Source organism: Acipenser ruthenus, chromosome 35 (assembly GCF_902713425.1).
Source record: "Acipenser ruthenus chromosome 35, fAciRut3.2 maternal haplotype, whole genome shotgun sequence".
In the NCBI taxonomy this organism is placed as follows: domain Eukaryota; kingdom Metazoa; phylum Chordata; class Actinopteri; order Acipenseriformes; family Acipenseridae; genus Acipenser; species Acipenser ruthenus.
Window position 1 is genome coordinate 9,414,280 of NC_081223.1, and position 20,946 is coordinate 9,435,225.

Genomic DNA, 20,946 nt, shown 5'->3' on the forward strand with positions numbered 1-20,946 from the left:
GCTCTAGCAGTATAGGAAAGAGAACTCCACTCAACACTGCAGTCCTGTAAACTAATCTAATACTAATACTAATATGTGTATATAATCCCATTTTGATTTATTTTTCAGTGCAAGACACTGAAACTATTTATTTCGTTATTCTAGGTTAGTCTTTCTGTAATGTTACTTACAGCTGAAGTTCAAATGCTAAACCTGATGCTTTTCAATGTACAGGATGGCGAGGGTCGGACTGTTCCACTCCGTGCTCTAAGGGGACTTGGGGCCCTGGCTGCAATGGTACGTGCCAATGTGCCAACGGCGCGGCCTGCAGCCACCTGGATGGATCGTGCAGCTGTACCGCGGGCTGGCAGGGGGAGAGCTGCCAGCTGCCCTGCCCTGTGAGTTCAGAGCTCTTTATATCACCAGTGTGGGAACCAGGCGAGGTGCACTAGAGCCCGAGGGCTGGAGGAGAGGAGAGGAGACCCTGCTCACTGCAGGGAGCCATTGGTTTAGGCAGAATGAGCTAGTGGTTATTCTAAAATAGAAACATAAGAAACGTTTGGGAATGAGAAAAGGCCATTCGGCCCATCAAGGCTCGTCCCTTGTTAGCACACCATTCTCCCGTTCTGGGGAGATCTCATTTAAAAGCACAGAATCTTTTTTAAATGTTCCCAGTGTTTTAGATCCTACTACTTCACCTGTTAGACTATTCCATATAGTATATATAGCCATATACAGCCATCTGAACATAACAAAAAACACAATACATTGGGCTCCCGAGTGACGCATCCAGTAAAGGTGCTCCACGTGGAGTGCAGGATGCGCCCTATAGCCTGGAGATCGCAGGTTCGAATCCAGGCTATGTCACTGCCGACCGTGACCAGGGGTTCCTAGGGGGTGGCGCACAATTGGCCGAGCGCTGCCCAGGTAGGGAGGGATTAGGTCGGCAGGGGAATCCACGGTTCACAGTGCACCAGCGACCCCTGTGGCCGATAGGGTGCCTGCGGGTCTGCAGTGGAGCCATTCAGATCTGTGTTGTCCTCCGGCACTGTAGGTCTGGTGGCTTCGCTGTGGATCCGCAGTGCGAAAATTGACAGATTGGCAGGAGTACGTTTCGGAGGACGCGTATTTCAACCTCCATTTTCCGAGTCGCCAGGGTGTTGCAGCGGTGAACCGGGATACAAATAAGAATTGGGCATTCCAAACTGGGGAGAAAAACCAGGGTAAAAAAACATTGGCAACGACTAAATAAACAAAAAAACACAATCCATTAAAATAAAAATGACCAGACTTTTTATCTGCCACAAATGAAAACATATTCAAATAACAGATTAAAAAAGTAGCACATAAGTTACATTAACTGTCCCAGCTTCCATTTTTTTCTTTTTAAATAAATAAATAACGTTTTAAAAAAAAGAGTACGATACAAGTAAGATATTCTAGACAATGTGGGGAAGCTTCTAGACAATGTGGGGAAGCTATAAAAAAGACCAACAAGATGCTTGGATATATTGTGAAAAGTGTTGAATTTAAATCAAGGGAAGTAATGTTAAAACTTTACAATGCATTAGTAAGACCTCACCTAGAATATTGTGTTCAGTTCTGGTCACCTCGTTACAAAAGGGATACTGCTGCTCTAGAAAGAGTGCAAAGAAGAGCAACCAGAATTATCCCGGGTTTAAAAGGCATGTCGTATGCAGACAGGCTAAAAGAATTGAATCTATTCAGTCTTGAACAAAGATGACTACGCGGTGATCCTATTCAAGCATTCAAAATTCTAAAAGGTATAGACAATGTCGACCCAGGGGACTTTTTCGACCTGAAAAAAGGGGTCACAAATGGAGATTAGATAAAGGGGCATTCAGAACAGAAATTAGGAGGCACTTTTTTACACAGAAAATTGTGTGAGTCTGGAACCAACTCCCCAGTAATTTTGTTGAAGCTGACACCCTGGGAGCCTTCAAGAAGCTGCTTGATGAGATTCTGGGATTAATAAGCTACTAACAACCAAACGAGCAAGATGGGCTGAATGACCTCCTCTCGTTTGTAAACTTTCTTATGTTCTTATGTTCTTAAGAGCATGATTAGCATCAAAAGAATACAGAATAATCTATCAACACTTTTAAACGTGCTCTGAACTAAAACTATACCAACCCTAATGAATTGATTGCCTTTTATACGAAATGCAACGGTTGATTGTCTCTGCTGTCCCCAGGAAGGCACACACGGGCCGAGCTGTGGGCTGCGCTGTGACTGCCAGCACGTCGATCACTGTGACCCAGTCAGCGGGGAGTGCCAGTGTCTGCCAGCATGGATGGGTGAGGCTCGCTGCTTCTAACTGGGACAAGTCTTTGTGATGGACTAACACAGAATGATTCGCTCAGGACAACAATTAGTTTAATACAAATTATTTATTAAACTTCATTCAACACATACAACACAAAAAAAAGGCAATAAATGTGCATATTTACCAACCTCGGAGATGCAGTCGCAGTGCTTCTGTTCTTCCTCTGGTCTAACAAAGGGCTCTAAATAAGCCTTTCTATACTTAACCTGTGGGTCCATCATTCTTCAACAATTCTTTCATTTATAACTGTGTTCCATTTCTTCTAATTTTCAAAGATAAACATACTCACAACATACACACACCCTGCTACTAAGATACATTGCTACAGGAGATTACAAGACACAGCCATCGGTACAGAAGAGTACCAGACACCGACAACCTCCAGATATCATGCCCCCTTCTACAAGCTTGCCTTTTAATTTATTACACAAAACATAGCAACATATGAAATAGAACAACAACACCTCATCTTGCAACAGTAGCAATGAATGCTAATGATTGCACAGTAATTATACTGTATCCCTCGCAGGCACTCGCTGTGACAGGCCCTGTGAGGAGGGACGCTGGGGGCGGAGCTGCAACATGAGCTGCTCCTGCAGCAATGGCGCCACCTGTCTGCCAACCACTGGGAACTGCATCTGTGCTCCTGGGTTCAGGGGACCCCACTGCCAGCATGGTAAGCAAAGCCCCCGGGATAGACAGCTTCTCATAGGACATTGGGGACATCCTGGTTACAAGCCCTTTTCTTTAACCACTGGACCACACAGCCTAATAGATTTATTGTTGCAGTCCAGTTCAGTGATTTTTGTGATGTTGTGATGCTTCCAGCTTGTCCCTCTGGTTACTACGGTCCCCAGTGCAGCCGGGAGTGTCCGCAGTGTCCTCACAGCAGTGTCCCCTGTCACCATGTCACTGGACACTGCGAGTGCAGCCCCGGGTTCACCGGCCCCCTCTGCAATCAAGGTCAGACTCTCAGAAAACCATCAGCCACTAAATATATACTAACAGAATGAACTATGTAATCATCCCCTGCCATTTGAAAGCACAATTACAGTTTGCAAAAAAGGTTTTAAAACTGTAATATTTCTCAGTATCTGATGTACCGATACTGGGAAAATCCTTAATGGATTGTTAGGTTCAAGGAGAGCGAACCAAATGTTGTTTTATTTTTTATTATATCTTATTGGTATTAGCACTGCCCTGTTTTAGATTAGTGCTAACCGAGGTTTTAAAACCCATTTTCTTACTTCTTATTGGCATTTGCAACATTATCACTGGCACCCCTTTTCTTGTGTTGTTGGTCTTTTGATTATTTTCTTGAAAGCTAATTATGATTTCCTCTGACTCGCCTATGTGTGTTGCTTTGTACTGCAGTGTGCCCAGCAGGTCGCTATGGTAACAAGTGTTCTGGAGTGTGTAAATGCACCAACAACTCCTGGTGTAACCGTGCCGACGGGTTGTGTGAGTGCCACCCTGGCTGGACCGGCGTGGACTGCTCTCAGCGTGAGTGAACGAGATCACCCGTGCGTTTCATTGTGATGTAGCTCAGTCCCCCTGCCTCAAGCCTGCCCTGGACTGGAGGGAGCAGTCTTTCTCTTAGGGGGTTAGGGAGGGAGCAGTTCAGTCTCCATGGGTGGGACTGATAGAGTCTCAATTCAACTATTTGATTTCTGTTGCTGATGGAAAAGTTTCAACCAGTTTCAAAAGACAGAACAACCTAACATTGTAAAGCAGGGATTAGCCTAACCTCCCTTTGCCTGTATCCTCTCAAGTGCATTCACTGTGTAGATCAGTATGTATTGTTGCCCTCCTAGCTCTGTACCCTAACCCAGCCATGCATCTCCCCCCTCCCCCTCCCCCAGCGTGCTCTCCAGGGTCCTGGGGTCTACGCTGTGCTTACGGCTGTCTGAATGGAGGAGCCTGCAGCTCTGCTGCTGGAGAGTGTGAATGCGCCCCAGGCTTCAGCAGCAAATACTGCAACCAGCATAAGGGCCACAATCTGCATCTTCTGTTCGCTCCCCCTTTATAACACTGGAGTCGGGAGGCATGGTTACGAGCCCGTGCTGTTTGTGTTCCGTCTTGCAATGAGAAAGAAAGTGCTGGTGTTGAGGGGTGAATGGGAGACATGACCATCCAGCCTGATAATCCGCTGTATAAAGGGGGAAAAGGGGGAGCAGTGTATGTATGTTGCAATGGTGGTTATGTCAGTGCTCCTGGAACTCACCCTCCCTCCCCGCACAGGCTGCCCCCCCGGAGTGTATGGGCCAGACTGCCGACACCCCTGTCAGTGCCAGAATGAGGCTGAGTGCAATCAGGAGACTGGGACCTGCTCCTGTCGAGAGGGGTACACAGGCAAACACTGTGAATCGAGTAAGTGAAGGGGCTCACTGCACCCCGACATACCGCCTATATACACAGAACCTTACAAAGCAAGTCGCTTACAGAATTTCTTTATATGAATCATAACCTGCAGCAGCGTGGCTTGGTAGCCTTGATTCCTTAAACAGCACTCCCCACTTAGATGCAAGTTGATTCCAGGCAGCTGGTTAATTTACTTACTTAAAAACATGGCCCTTGATAGCCTTTAGATTAATAGCAGAACAATTGTAGTAAGTACAGTCGCTGACAGGGCGTGCCGCTGTGTCGCTGCAGGGTGTCGTCCTGGGACGTTTGGGCTGCACTGCCTCCAGCCCTGCCTATGCCCCCACAACGTCTCCTGTGACCCCAAGACTGGGGGCTGTGCCTGTGAGCAGGACGGGACAGGGGACTGTCGCAACGGTAAGGACCTCCTACACCAACCACTGGACGTGAGAGCACAGCGTTGTACACTGGTCCCTTTAGTAGACTCTGACCTCAACCTCAGTGTAGATTTCAATGGGTTTCTAAGCCCCTCACTAAAGGCACCTGTGTCACACTGTCAGGGGAGTGCAGGTTCCTGGTTGAGCCAAGCTGCACTGTGCACTGACACCCCTATAATGTTTCCACAATCAGCCTTGCAGAGTTTGTTCACAAGCAATTAGCTGAGATAAACAGAAGCACAGCAAGCAATGATCTGAGCAGAAACAGCAACGGAGAAGGATATGAAACATGGAAGAATTTCAACATGTAAATGTAAATGGTATAAAGTACAGCTATGACCAAAAGTGTTGCATCTAAATGATGTTCATATCGTTTTTTTTTAGTTTTTTTTTACTTATGTCTCAGTGTAGATGATGCAAAACTTTTGGCCATAGCCGTATGAAAGAGGAGGGTGGGATTGAGGTAGACTGCGGAGTCGTGCGTTGTGACCACTGTTGTTTCCTCCGTGTAGCTGAGCGAGAGGGAGGAGGAGGAGGCAGCAGCTTGGTGGTCCCCGTAGCCCCCGTAGAGAGGGACTCTGTGGGGGCCATTGCTGGCATCATCGTCCTGGTCATGCTGGTGCTGCTGCTGCTTGTGCTGCTCCTGTTGTACCGCTGCAGACACAAGAGCAAGCAGGGCCGGGTCCCCACTGTCGCCTACTCCACAGCCAGGGTGCTGAACTCAGAGTACGAGGTGCCAGGTAAGGCAAGCTCCCAGAAATAATTTGACAGACGAGCAAGCCTTATAGCAGCTTTTGAAAAGTACCAGGAAACAGAAACCATGAGAGCTCTGTGTAGCCACTTGCTTTTATTTGTTGGCAGTCATCCTTAGTGCTTCCGACTGTAAGAAACTGTAAGCCATGTTTTTCAAAATGTTTTATCCAATTCTTTAATAACTCCTATTTTTTAAAAGGAGAAAAAAATCATGTTAATGTTACAAAGTGAAGAACTAAACACATTGAGTGTGTCTGAGAGGATTGTAAATGTAAATAACCTAATGCTTGGTTCTAGTTTTGTAATATTAACTGGGGGTTTACCTCTTTAAAAAAATTAAAGACTGGAGTAAACGCTTTAAAAATATGGCCCAGTGTTTTATTCATTTTATTCCAAATGAAGACGCTTTCTGCAGAGTTCGGGCGCTGTTGTTTAGTTCTAGTTGCCTACCTTAGATGTATGTAACCCAGGCTAATCAGTGTCTTTATAGCAGTAAGAGCCAGAGACATCTTTTCATTAGACACTTTGGCTGTCTCGTTTCTTTTTTCATTTATTTCTGTGCTTTGATCTAACTTTCCCCCGGCGGTGATGAGTTCTCATGCCGGAGCGCCAGTGTTTTTTAGCCAGCTTTCCAGTCTCCAGTCTCCTGACTGTGTCTTTCTGTATCCTCAGACATCCCTCACGGTTACCATCACTACTACTCGAACCCCAGCTACCACACTCTGTCCCAGTGTGGCCTCACCCCTCCGCACTTACCCAACAACCTGGAAAGGGTTAACTCCGTCAAGGTGAGTGCTCTCTCCCTGTCTGGCTGTACTGAATGGCTGCACAGCGCCATGTGCTAGAAGCTCTGTATTGGGAATTGACAAACAAATACTGATGTGCGTGCTGCAGCTATCGGACAGACTTGTGTGCCTAATGCAGCGGTTGTTATTGCTTTTAGTTGTGCAACACTTTCTGTAGAGATAATGGATAACATTTGATATAAACCTGGATTTGCTCTTACTGAGTATTCCATGTAATGTTACTCAACAAAACTAGATTAGAATCATAAAAAAGTCAAATTTGCTGTAGACATTTCTGCATAGTTGCAATGTTAATATTTTTTAAATGCATGTACATTTTAAACTTCAGGATATAGTACAGTATTACAATTCCAAATGAAATAGTCATAATCAGACAAATACAATTAAATACAAAAAAAGGGACAAAATTATTATCTTAAGTGGGATGTGCTCTATATCAATTAAGCCCAGTGATTGACGTTATGAAACAAAATCAGTACTCTATTAAATTTAATTTAATTCTGTATTAGAACCCAAAAAATCTCCAGAAATGTGCCTCTTCTGTCGTCTTCTTTTTGCGTTTTTAGTTTGTTTGGTTGTCTGCTTTTTAAAATATGTGGCTTTTTCAGTGAAGCACTCCATCATTTAACATGCCTCAAGCCTGCCCTGGACTGGAGGGAGCACCCTTTCTCTTTGCCTGCTATGATATTATGATATTCCTGCTATTTGATATTTTTTATGATATTCCACTCGCTGTATGTGTCAATCCTGTGGAGTGCTTCGCTGTGTGTGTCAATCCTGTGGAGTGCTTCGCTGTGTGTGTCAGTCCTGTGGAGTGCTTCGCTGTGTGTGTCAGTCCTGTGGAGTGCTTCGCTGTGTTAGTCAGTCCTGTGGAGTGCTTCGCTGTGTGTGTCAATCCTGTGGAGTGCTTTGCTGTGTGTGTCAGTCCTGTGGAGTGCTTCGCTGTGTGTGTCAGTCCTGTGGAGTGCTTCGCTGTGTGTGTCAATCCTGTGGAGTGCTTCGCTGTGTGTGTCAATCCTGTGGAGTGCTTCGCTGTGTTAGTCAGTCCTGTGGAGTGCTTCGCTGTGTGTGTCAATCCTGTGGAGTGCTTTGCTGTGTGTGTCAGTCCTGTGGAGTGCTTCGCTGTGTGTGTCAGTCCTGTGGAGTGCTTCGCTGTGTGTGTCAGTCCTGTGGAGTGCTTCGCTGTGTGTGTCAATCCTGTGGAGTGCTTCGCTGTGTGTGTCAGTCCTGTGGAGTGCTTCGCTGTGTGTGTCAGTCCTGTGGAGTGCTTTGCTGTGTGTGTCAGTCCTGTGGAGTGCTTCGCTGTGTGTGTCAGTCCTGTGGAGTGCTTTGCTGTGTGTGTCAGTCCTGTGGAGTGCTTCGCTGTGTGTGTCAGTCCTGTGGAGTGCTTCGCTGTGTGTGTCAATCCTGTGGAGTGCTTCGCTGTGTGTGTCAGTCCTGTGGAGTGCTTCGCTGTGTGTGTCAGTCCTGTGGAGTGCTTCGCTGTGTGTGTCAGTCCTGTGGAGTGCTTCACTGTGTGTGTCAGTCCTGTGGAGTGCTGCGCTGTGTGTGTCAGTCCTGTGGAGTGCTTCGCTGTGTGTGTCAGTCCTGTGGAGTGCTTCGCTGTGTGTGTCAGTCCTGTGGAGTGCTTCGCTGTGTGTGTCAGTCCTGTGGAGTGCTTCGCTGTGTGTGTCAGTCCTGTGGAGTGCTTCGCTGTGTTAGTCAGGTCTGTGTCTGTGTTGCTGTGCGCATGCCTCCAGCTTGTTTAAGTTGATGTCGGTGATTTCGTCCTTCTGAACAGACCACCAATAATCAGCTTTTCTCCAATATAAAGAACATGGAGAGGGAGAGGCTGGGGCCCTTCGGACCGGAGTGCAACGCCACGCTGCCAGCAGACTGGAAACACCATGCCAGTGGCATCCGCAAGGACATAGGTACCAACACCACCCATCGCCACACACAATACCACCCATTACCACACACAATACCATTCCATTACCACACACAATACCATTCCATCACCACACACAATACCACCCATTACCACACACAATACCATTCCATTACCACACAATACCATTCCATTACCACACACAATACCACCCATTACCACACACAATACCATTCCATTACCACACACAATACCATTCCATCACCACACACAATACCACCCATTACCACACACAATACCATTCCATTACCACACACAATACCATTCCATCACCACACACAATACCACCCATTACCACACACAATACCATTCCATCACCACACACAATACCATTCCATCACCACACACAATACCACCCATTACCACACACAATACCATTCCATTACCACACACAATACCATTCCATTACCACACACAATACCATTCCATTACCACACAATACCATTCCATTACCACACACAACACCACCCATTACCACACACAATACCATTCAATTACCACACACAATACCATTCCATTACCACACACAACACCACCCATTACCACACACAATACCATTCCATTACCACACACAACACCACCCATCACCACACACAATACCACCCATTACCACACAATACCATTCCATTACCACACACAATACCATTCCATTACTACACACAATACCATTCCATTACCACACACAATACCACCCATTACCACACAATACCATTCCATTACCACACACAATACCATTCCATTACTACACACAACACCACCCATTACCACACACAATACCATTCCATTACCACACAATACCATTCCATTACCACACACAACACCACCCATTACCACACACAATACCATTCCATCACCACACACAATACCATTCCATTACCACACACAACACCACCCATTACCACACACAATACCATTCCATTACCACACACAATACCATTCCATCACCACACACAATACCACCCATTACCACACACAATACCATTCCATTACCACACAATACCATTCCATTACCACACACAATACCACCCATTACCACACACAATACCATTCCATTACCACACACAATACCATTCCATCACCACACACAATACCACCCATTACCACACACAATACCATTCCATTACCACACAATACCATTCCATCACCACACACAATACCACCCATTACCACACACAATACCATTCCATTACCACACACAATACCATTCCATTACCACACACAATACCATTCCATTACCACACAATACCATTCCATTACCACACACAACACCACCCATTACCACACACAATACCATTCCATTACCACACACAACACCACCCATCACCACACACAATACCACCCATTACCACACAATACCATTCCATTACCACACACAATACCATTCCATTACTACACACAATACCATTCCATTACCACACACAATACCACCCATTACCACACAATACCATTCCATTACCACACACAATACCATTCCATTACTACACACAACACCACCCATTACCACACACAATACCATTCCATTACCACACACAATACCATTCCATTACTACACACAACACCACCCATTACCACACACAATACCATTCCATTACCACACAATACCATTCCATTACCACACACAACACCACCCATTACCACACACAATACCATTCCATTACCACACAATCCATCACCACACGCAATACTCCTGAAATTGTAATTCTGTATTCACAATGGGGGGTAATTTCAAAACGATTTTGATCAAAAGCATTTTACACTTCCAGAAAAATCCAACTGCATCTAAAGGGATTCCTCAGTGCTGTAAAAAGGTATACAAATCCAGCTGATCGGGGCACAGGTTGATAAGATCAAGCCCTTAGTTTTGAAAAGAACTCCCTGTGTGGATACAGATCTACATACAAACTTCAGGACCAAGGGGTTGATTTGATCAGCCTGTACCCTGATCAGCCACTGTTGGATTTTAGAGCATTTTACAGCACTGCTGGGAATCCCCATCCCACAGCCACTCATCCGCCATTATCCCAGGATAAAAAGAAGTGCTTGATGCAACGTTGTGTACATTTACTCCCTTTATTAAATCCAGTCTCCTCTTTTTTTTTTTAGCTTGGTATAATTTAATTATAATTTGTTTTACGTTCAGACCGTTCTGAAAGTTGTAATCGGTGATTTCTTCACTGGGAACTCTGCACACTGTGCCACTAGCTTGGTAAATGTTGGCGCTTTAGTAAGGATTGTCAGTGCGGAGGAAACGGCACGTTTGGGTCTCTAACTTGCATGATGTGTCTCCACAGGAGCCATTGGGATGGACAGAAGCTACAGCTACAGCAACAGCCTGGGGAAATATTACAACAAAGGTAATCCAGTGGGTGGTGTACATGGAGTAGGGATTCTCTTTGGTGACGTCTGTGCTGGGAATCACAAGCTTTACTGGAGTCAGAGCTCTCCTCATGCTTGCATTAAGATCCCTGTGTGCTGTACTTCAGGTGCAGTTACACGTGCACTTCTGAGCTCATTTCACCTCAGCAGCGTCTTTCAAAGCACTAGGGGAAGCAGTTGGTTTGGTGAAAACAGTATATCTGAAAGGCATGCAAACTCCGAGCTGAAATGGTATCACGTTTGCTGTAGCATGCGTTTCTTTCAAAACTGCACCCTTGAGATCTACAAAGCCGATGGAAAAGCACGAGCAGCACGATTCGTGGAGCTGAAATGGCTGAGGGGGGTGCACAGCCCAGCTCTCAACCGGATCTCTTTCTCCCTCACAGACCCGTCTCTGGACCTGAGCAGCAGCTCCCTGAGCAGTGAGAACCCGTACGCCACCATCAAGGACCTGCCGGTGCTGCTGGGCAGGCCCTCGGAGAGCAGCTACATGGAGATGAAGGGCCCGGGGCAGCGGGAGAGCTCCTACACTGAGACCGGGCTCCTCATGCAGCAGCAGCAGCAGCAGCCTGGCCGAGGCAGGGCCGCAGGGACCGGTGAGACAGACTGCTACAAGAAACTCAATGAAATTCAATGACAACCCTTTCCACTCGGAGTCTTTCTCAATGCCTTCAATAACAAGCCTTTCCACTCCCTGAGTGTTTCTCATTGCCTTCAATGAAGACACTAAGACTAATTGAAATGACATTCTTTTTGTATTTCTAACTGTAACGCTATTGAGTGTTTAATAGTTATGGACGCGGCAGAGACACTGTGGGGAGAGAGACGCAGGGCAGAGCTCAGTATCAGCTGTGCCATACACAGTACACCCTCAAGCACTTCCAGCAATATAAATATTATATTGATGTCTCACAACTACTATGTCTTGATCCGAGTTTAAATGAGTTGTTGCGGAGTGTTCCTCTTCAAACACAGATGCTGTTAGGAAGTACCACTGGATGGTTCTTGCTCTGCCTCACTCATCAATCCATTCTCTCTTCCAGAGTGCAGTTCGTTAGCGGAGGTTCCAGAACACGCGGTTCCGAGGCACTACGACTTACCGAAGAACAGCCACATCCCCAGCCACTACGACCTGCCCCCAGTCCGACACTGCCCTCCCTCTCCACACACCAAGAGACTGGACCGGTGAGAGCCAGCCCATTCTGGGACCCAGCAAGAGCCGACCCCAGAGCCAGCACCAGACCCAAAGCCAGCACCAGAACCAGACTCAGCACCAACCTCAGAACCAGACCCAGCAGCAACCCCAGAACCAGACCCAGCCAAAGAACCAGACCCAGCACCAGAACCAGACCCAGCACCAGAACCAGACCCAGCACCAGCCCCAACACCAGCACCAGAACCAGCCCCAGAACCAGACCCAGAACCAGCCCCAGGCAGCACGCACTGAATGACTGTACTGTGACTGTGGGGAGGTTTGATGCCTGTCTGAACACACTCAGAACCTTTGTTGCTTTCTTGTGTGGTGAAGTATATGGAAAGGTTGTAGAGGGGAGGTACATTGGTCCAAGAACATAATATTTATCCACTGTGGGCAGAGGAAAATGTATTCCTACCCGTTTAAACAGAGAAGTCAGGACTACATTTCCCAATATGCACTGCGCTAGATATATTGAAGCCAGGAATGGGAATCACCTGGCACTACTAGTAATTTAATGAGGGATACCTGCCTGAAATGAAGCAAGCAGGTATATAAACAGGTCTAGCAGTGTGTACAGGTTCTCTGTTAAGGCTAGGACCTGAACAGAGACCGGCGGTGACCACCCGTTTCAGGTACAGTGCGTTGAAAGGATAATCTTTATATCAGTAAACGGCTTAGCTGTCAGATTGATAAGAAGATGAATTCCCAAGTGTAGTTCGTGCTCCTTGACAGAGTTAGGTTTTGTTTTGTTAATTCGGTGGTCCTTTTTTAAAAGGACACCACTTCAAATAAAGATACAGACACTGTCCTATTTGAACTCAACTACTGTTGTATGGACTGCCTCTTTGCCCTAGAAGACAGTGAAAAAGATCCTGGAATAGTGACAAAGTCTCCTACACCTTTTGTCAAACTTGGTTTAGGCAGGTGTTGACATTTCTAGCGTGGAATAACCATCGTATTCAATGCTACAAAACTGTATTTTGGAAACTGTCTTGTCTACATTTAAATCTAGTGACAGGACGAAACATCCCACACTGTTAAATTATGCCACGTTGCCAAATTCAGTCATTGCAGCCACTGTCTCATTTTCGTCACAGATCCAAATTGAACTCAAGATAGTCATTGTTAATGAAAATGTTTATAATAATAATAGTGTGGTCCTGAGGGATGCCATCATGTCCTGTATAAAATTCACATGGACATTTTCAGTTTACTGAAAAGTGTTAAACATATTGCAAACTGGCTTTTTTGTTTGTTTTGTATATAGTGTACATAATGTTTTTTTGTTTTGATTAAAAAAAAAAATACAAATTGTACCTGCAATGATTGTTTGCTCTGTTTAAATAAAATGCAAAAAAAAATCTCTAAAGTGATTTTTTAAAATTGTATTTATTCAGGACATTTAAATTTACAAGAATGTGTTTGTCTGCTATAGGCCATTGTTTTGTGTGTCAGTGTGTGAGTGTGTCAGTGTGCGAGTGTGTCTGTGTGAGTGTGTCAGTGTGTGAGTGTGTCAGTGAGTGTGAGTGAGTGTGTCAGTGTGCGAGTGTGTCTGTGTGTGAGTGTCAGTGTATGAGTGTCAGTGTGTGAGTGTGTGTATCAGTGTGAGTGTGTCAGTGTGAGTGTGTCAGTGTGTGAGTGTGTCAGTGTGTGTCAGTGTGTGTGTGAGTGAGTGTGTCAGTGTGCGAGTGTGTCTGTGTGTGTGTCAGTGTATGAGTGTGTCAGTGTGTCAGTGTGTGAGTGTGTGTGTGTGTCAGTGTGTGAGTATCAGTGTGTGAGTGTCGGTGCGAGTGAGGTGTGTGTGCAACCATGAAAAAAAAATAAAAAATAAAACCACAAATAGTGAAAAACAAAAGGTTTTACTTTATTCATTTTTTTGGTAACAGATATATATATTTTGGTTTACAGTAAGAAACAAAATGCTGGCAACACCACTGAGTTCTATCAATTATTATGCAATTTTGTGCAAGTTATATTTAATAGATTTGGTTAAGCACTTAAAATCCACTTAATTACCCTTAAACCTAAATTATGCATACTTTCATAATATACAATGAAGCATTTCTTTAAAGTTCCTATTAGTACAGAAATATTATTTAAAAAAATAGGACCATCATACACTTTAGAACAAACAGCTCTGTAATAACATTGCTTTTCGAGTCCTATATAACCAATGCCAGACTCAAGAAAAACTGTCAGTAAATTTATATTCTACACCCCTGGAAAAAAAGAAAGTATTACATTCATGCATCTTTAAAGCACTTTGCTTTTCCTTTCGAAAGGAATCTGTAAACGCTAATATTACAGTACACTTGCTGTCATCTGAAGCCATCAGGGCAAGTCATCTTGTACTTAGGTAAAAAAATATCACTGACTTTCAGCAAAGTGGTACTTAGCAAGTACCTGCACTATGGCTTTACAATTGAAATGTTTGGTGATGAATAGAGCTGCATGAGTCAGCTGCTGCTGCTCTAGTACTCCTGCCTCTCGAGTTCAGTGCGCATGCAGCCAGTACACGGGTAATAACACTGTTCTGGAGCATCGCTGTGGTAATGCAATAGGACTGCAGTGTAGATCTAGCACGACTTTGTATCACAATGGATATTGTGTAATGGCCCCTAGTTCTGTGCATCACAGTGAGTGCATTAAGTAAGTGAGCGTCTCAAGAGTGAGGATTTGACTGGCTTACAGAAAAAAATAAAAATACACATCGAACAAAACGAATTTCAGAAATGCATTCCCGGTTTACTTTTAATAATGTCACCGTATTAGCTTAAACATAAAACAAAAAAGAAATGCAATCCTTTTTGTTTTCTCCCCACAGAGTGAGTTATTAGTGTAGCACATTATGGCACACTAAACGACAGAACAGGTGGTGTCACAGAAACCTGGTCAGAGCATCACATCAAAGCAAGATTATTATTGCATCAGCTATCTATGTAGATATGTATCTATCCTAGCTTATAAAAGCACAGTCGAATAAGATTGAAGCTACCTGTTTGAGGAATCGATTCCTAAATCTTCTATCCAGCCAGTCTGGAGCGGGAATGAGGTTGGGGGTTCAATCGGGTCCAGAAGCATCGCTAACTCTGAACCCCAGTGTGCTTGTAATGTCAGCTCTGCACATCAGCTATCATTCGTTACTGTAAACCACCAGTTACAAAAGGGCCCATTCCTTGTGTCCCTTTAGCAACCGGAGAGGACTGGCACTGGTGGACTGCTTGAAGTTACAGAAGGAGGCTGTGGAATGTTTTCAGAACACTATGACTGTGAAACATTCTATAGGTTAGTCAAAAACACTTGATTGCATTTGAAGTTCAGGTAGTTAACACAACCCTCTGACCTAGATTTACAGTACTTGGATGTCAGCTAAGGCATTTAAATCGCATCACTAAAATATTCTGATTACTAATATCAATAGGGAATCAACAAGCAGATTATCAGGGAAACCTATCCGTAATATTCCTCCTGCTCAATACTGTACTATTCCTTGATTTACCTTTTCATTATTATTGAGTACAACCCAATGTTTCCGATTGCCTTTGTTAATTGATGAATAAGGATTCACGTGTTAGTTTATGTGTCTGTTCAATGCAGTCAGTCAGCAGGAGGCCAGTGGTGTTCGCTCATTCACAGGTAGTGGTGTTGATTATCTCACAGCAGTGCAGTAGGTACAGTGGAGATTGCAGTGTATTGCTTGACAATAGGGAGCTGTAATGCGCCGATTGTCCAGCAGGTGGGGGTGGTCTGCATAGCTCATTGCATCTGGTTGTAGTTACTGTGGTTACCGTTCAATGCCAGTACAGGGGGACCTAGAGTTACTTTGCTAGGCAGCTTTGAGGCAAACTGAAACTTATCTTTTGACCCATATTAAGTCAAAGGAATTTCAGATATGAACAAAGTACACTTTATCTGTGGCTTCAAGCAGCACTAAGAACACTATCTCCACAGTTTTACATGCAAACATTTACAGTGCTCTCTCTATATTTCACACAATTACATGAGTGATAAACTGACGCACTTTTTCTATATGAAAAAATATCAGATCAATTTCATCAAATCGATCCAAGAATATAGCTGCCACTTTTTAACAAGAAATGCAGACATTGTTCAATTCATTTCTAAACTTAATAACTGTTTTATCAAAGTCCATTCCCAATCCGTTACTGCCAGACAGAATTCCTGACATTACAGAAAAGCACTTTTTTCTTCTTTCCTTTGTTTTCTTTCCAATCTCAGAGAAATATTTCAGACATGCTTTGGCATCAAAAGTTTCACCGTAACTCTCAGCTCCTACACTGGCTGTGGTAGCAGATGCATAGTCCTAGTTCACCAAATCTAGCCCCCCAACTACTTACTAATAACTAATTTATAAAGCACAAGCTACTCCATCAAGCCCCAACTTTCTGTATAACTAAAAATCAAAAATCTCAGCTCAGGGGCCCATTCCCCAGTTTGAGCTCCGAAGCGTGGCCGATTCTCCTGGTGCGAAGGTCACTCAACTGATCTCTGCCCAGTCCTTTAAAATCACTAAACAGGAGCCTGTTCTGCAGACAGAGATGCACTAGAAAGACTCATCTACACTGGTGTTAATTTTTATCTCCGACCCCAATCATAGCATTTGAAATCTAATGCAGAATGTTTGATTAATATACAGCACAGACATGTGATGCTATTACACAAATAGAGAGAAATATATATGCAAAGAAAGAAATATATCATGTTTTTTTTTTTTCTTTTTTAAAACAATCTGGTTATGTCATCTCTTTGGCATGTTGTATGTCCTACCCTGTTACACACCCTGTCAGCCTATCCCCTGCAGCATCCTGCTCAGCACAGCAGCTGCTATACAATCTACTGCCCTGCTATGTCCTGCCAGTACTCCTAGAATTACACATGTTCTACTGTAGAATACGGTTTGCTTTGATCGATATATATATATATAAAAAGAGGAATACAAAAGAAATGATGAAGTACAAAATCAAAGTGTTTTTGGTGGTCGCCTGTTGTCGTGTTTTCGTGGGTCCAGGCGGCTTCGATCTACATGATGGAGCAGTTCTCAGCGTTCAGGCCAGCCTGCAGACAGGAAACACAAGGCTTTGCATTTTGTCCAGTATTTTGAATTCTCATCTCTTTAATATCTAAATCTCCTCCCTTTAGAAATGTAGTCTTTGATAACAGAAACAATTGAGAGCGAACATGTCATTAACATACAATCCTGGCTTTAAAATCAACATCAGCTCTTAATGTATATTAACTGTATGCACAGAGGAGTACAGTATTGAATAAGAAATGGCAATTCAAGGTTTAATCACAGATAAGCGACTCTCAAAATATATGCAAAAATGTGAAGTGTGACTTCTCAGGGAAAATACTGGAGAACACAAAAACCTTGATATTAAACAGGTATGAAAATGAACAATATGAAGTGTCTCTCTCTCTCTGTACTGACCTGTCCTCGCGGCTGGTTTTTCTCTGCGCCTCTCTCTCTCTCTCTCTGTGTCTCTCTCTCATGCGTCTCTCACTCTCTCTCCTCTCCTCTCTGTGTCACTGTACTGACCTGTCCATGCGGTTGGCTGTTTGTGTGTGTGTGTGTGTGTGTATGTGGGTGGGTGTCTCTCTCTCTGTACTGACCTGTCCATGCGGTTGGCTGTTTCTGTGTGTGTGTGTATGTGGGTGGGTGTCTCTCTCTCTCTGTACTGACCTGTCCATGCGGTTGGCTGTTTCTGTGTGTGTGTGTGTGTATGTGGGTGGGTGTCTCTCTCTCTGTACTGACCTGTCCTCGCGGCTGGTTGCTCCCCAGCACGTAGGCTCTGCTGACCAGCCCCTCGGCCAGGCCACCCCCTCCACTGCTGCGGTAGGTGCGAGTGACCGTCACGCCGGAGCTCCCCGACACGGCCGAGCCGCCCGCGCTGCTGCTCTTGTCCGAGGGCTGACCACAGGAGCCGCATAGCACCGTCCGGCTGCGCAGGTTATACTCGGCGTCACACTGCTCCCCGGACGCACTGGTGCTGTGAGCAGCCTAAGGGAGAGAGGAGGGGGTCAGAGAGAGAGAGAGAGAGAGAGAGAGTCAGTCAGAGAGAACAGCCAGGGAGAGGAGGGGGTCAGTGAAGAGGGAGTTAGAGTGAACAGCCAGAGAGAGCAGGGGTTCAGGGAGGATGGGGTAAGAGAGAACAGCCAGAGAGAGCAGGGGTTCAGGGAGGAGGGGGTAAGTCAGAACAGCCAGACGGAGCAGGGGTACAGGGAGGAGGGGGTTAGAGAGAGCAGCCAGGGATTCAAGCACTGCTAATGTGTTTAAAGTAATTCCAGAAATCTTCCATGAGCCACATGTATTTTCATTTTAAAAACAGAGATCTGGTACTACATGTGGTTAAAGAAAGCTCTCACTTTGTTTGCCCTGCCTTCCAGGAAGTCTGTTACTGCTTTTCCTCCTTGGTCACCAAAGCAGTGCATTCTGGGTTAAAGCATGTTACTGGTTGAAAGCATGTCAGTCAACAGGGGAAGCAGCTGATTGGTTATCGACAGAAATGAAGCCAGTGAAGGGGTGGGGACAATTTAAGTCTCCAGGTGGCCCAGGAAGTGCAAGATGGTCTAAAAGCATGGCTTGTAAACAGAGATTTCTTTAACCCAGTGTAGTGCCAGATAACAAGTGTTATAATGAAAATATAGGTTTGCTAAAACATGTGTTTCTTTCAAAACTGCACATTTGAGACCTATATAATGAAGATAGGTATGGAAAATGTATGGTATTGGTAGCTACAATGACTCTTAAATGACATAGTATTTTATTATACTACAAGTTTTCTAATATATTCAGTTAGTAAATAGTGCAGCTATTCAGTATCCCAATATGTTATCCATTTACTCCCAATGAAAGCACAATGTGTTTCTGCACTGATAAGCCTGCTCTGGTACTGTGTTGCTGTGCAGCGTGGACAGCACCTGGTGGTGATGCACATCCCTGCGCACCATGTCTTCATCGTCCTCCTCCTCGAAGAGAACCCGTACCACGGTCCGAGACGCCATCTCCTGCAGACACACACACACACACACACACACACAGTTACACCTGCACATCCAGCAGCCCCTATGTGAACTGTAATGTGGAGTGCTGAGCTCTCCTGCACACCCAGCAGCCCCTTGGTGAGCCGTGATGTGGTGTGCTGAGCTCTCCTGCAAACCCAGCAGCCCCTTGGTGAGCTGTGCTGTGGAGTGCTGAGCTCTCCTGCAAACCCAGCAGCCCCTTGGTGAGCCGTGATGTGGTGTGCTGAGCTCTCCTGCAAACCCAGCAGCCCCTTGGTGAGCTGTGCTGTGGAGTGCTGAGCTCTCCTGCAAACCCAGCAGCCCCTTGGTGAGCTGTGCTGTGGAGTGCTGAGCTCTCCTGCCTTGTTCATGTGCTACCTAGCCCTCAATCTCGTACTTACAAAACAGTTCACTGCTGTATCTTATATATTTACAGGTAAAGGGCTTGTAGTAGATATTTTTCTGATGTTTCTTGATTGGGAAAGTCATACAGACTTGAGTGGGAATCTCACAGAGAATCTGATGATCTCAACACCCTCTGCTACCAATTTGTTTGGATAACAGGGTTTATTGTAGCTTCAGGTTACATTTTCTTAGGTTTTACATTTCCCTTATTGATTTATTATATCTGCAGTCATCCTGCTTTTAAATTCCTCAAACGCTCTGCTGTGTTGTTTTTTGACAGGTCTGTGTTAAAGTGTTTGTATATTACAAAATAATTCCTTGACTCTTACCTGTCCTGCACTTCCATTCCCCACATAGGTGTCAAATGTGCAGCTTTGAAGGAAACACATGAAACATCAAACATCCATGTTGCTTTAAAACACTGGTACTACACCAGGGTAAAGAACACTTCCATGCCTTACTCTCAGGAGTTCTGTTCCACTTCCTAGGTCATGTCGCATCAGCAGTATCTTCTGGGTCATGCTGTCGGCTGAAAGCGCGTCCGTCACTAAGGGAAGCAGCTGACCGGTTACTGACAGGAAAGAAGCCAGTCAAGGAATGACGAGAACATGACCAAGGAAGTGCAACTAACTGAAAGCATGGCTTGCAAACAAGATTTCCTGAACCTTGTGTAGTACCAGATAGCATGTTTCTAAGCTGTGTTTCTTTCAAGAGAGACCTACATAAGGAATGGAGGTGCGCAGCAGGTCCAGGGATCACTCCAATCACTTGGTGGCTGTTTAACAAGTTGACAAGTTGAGAAGCTTTGAGGGCTCCAGGTATCTGCCCGTGTGTGTGGCACCCACCTCTCCATTGGCGCTGATCAGAGAGGTCTGCACGTTGTCTCCAATGCCCCACGAGCTCTGACTCTTCCACACCAGGTCCGAGGGGGGGCTGTGGGTGGCACCGGCACCAGAGGCCCAAATCTGAAGAACAGAACAATGTTAATTATTATTATTATTATTATTATTATTATTATTATTATTATTATTATTATTATTATTATTATTTATTTCTTAGCAGACACCCTTATCCAGGGCGACTTACAATTGTTACAAGATATCACATTATTTTTACATACAATTACCCATTTATACAGTTGGGTTTTTACTGGAGCAATCTAGGTAAAGTACCTTGCTCAAGGGTACAGCAGCAGTGTCCCCCACCTGGGATTGAACCAATGACCCTCCGGTCAAGAATCCAGAGCTCTAACCACTACTCCACACTGCTGTGGAGTAGTGTGGTAATGTTGTTGAAGCTGACACCCTGGGATCCTTCAAGAAGCTGCTTGA

At 44.9% G+C, this 20,946-nt stretch overlaps 2 protein-coding genes across 3 annotated transcripts in view; one reads left to right on the forward strand and one right to left on the reverse strand.

The window, feature by feature from the left end:
• Window positions 1-13,550, forward strand: part of LOC131705236 (multiple epidermal growth factor-like domains protein 10) — a 44,867-nt gene extending 31,317 nt beyond the window's left edge. Inside the window, exons 12-24 of one of the 2 annotated variants that reach the window (XM_059007568.1) lie at window positions 214-377; window positions 2,195-2,297; window positions 2,856-3,002; window positions 3,155-3,289; window positions 3,701-3,829; window positions 4,568-4,696; window positions 4,979-5,104; window positions 5,637-5,864; window positions 6,550-6,665; window positions 8,464-8,596; window positions 10,905-10,967; window positions 11,376-11,585; window positions 12,033-13,550. In XM_059007568.1, coding sequence (XP_058863551.1) covers window positions 214-377; window positions 2,195-2,297; window positions 2,856-3,002; window positions 3,155-3,289; window positions 3,701-3,829; window positions 4,568-4,696; window positions 4,979-5,104; window positions 5,637-5,864; window positions 6,550-6,665; window positions 8,464-8,596; window positions 10,905-10,967; window positions 11,376-11,585; window positions 12,033-12,178 — 1,829 coding nt within the window. In that variant the 3' untranslated portion in view covers window positions 12,179-13,550. The remainder of the gene's footprint in view (window positions 1-213; window positions 378-2,194; window positions 2,298-2,855; window positions 3,003-3,154; window positions 3,290-3,700; window positions 3,830-4,567; window positions 4,697-4,978; window positions 5,105-5,636; window positions 5,865-6,549; window positions 6,666-8,463; window positions 8,597-10,904; window positions 10,968-11,375; window positions 11,586-12,032) is intronic. The other variant, XM_059007569.1, reaches the window with a different exon arrangement.
• Window positions 13,551-14,027: 477 nt separating this feature from the next.
• The window catches only part of LOC117395483 (lamin-A), a 49,196-nt gene continuing 42,277 nt past the window's right edge, over window positions 14,028-20,946 (reverse strand). Inside the window, exons 10-13 of the mRNA XM_033994410.3 lie at window positions 20,461-20,580; window positions 19,130-19,216; window positions 17,964-18,209; window positions 14,028-17,263 (exon numbers count right to left, since the gene is read on the reverse strand). Coding sequence (XP_033850301.3) covers window positions 17,228-17,263; window positions 17,964-18,209; window positions 19,130-19,216; window positions 20,461-20,580 — 489 coding nt within the window. The 3' untranslated portion in view covers window positions 14,028-17,227. The remainder of the gene's footprint in view (window positions 17,264-17,963; window positions 18,210-19,129; window positions 19,217-20,460; window positions 20,581-20,946) is intronic.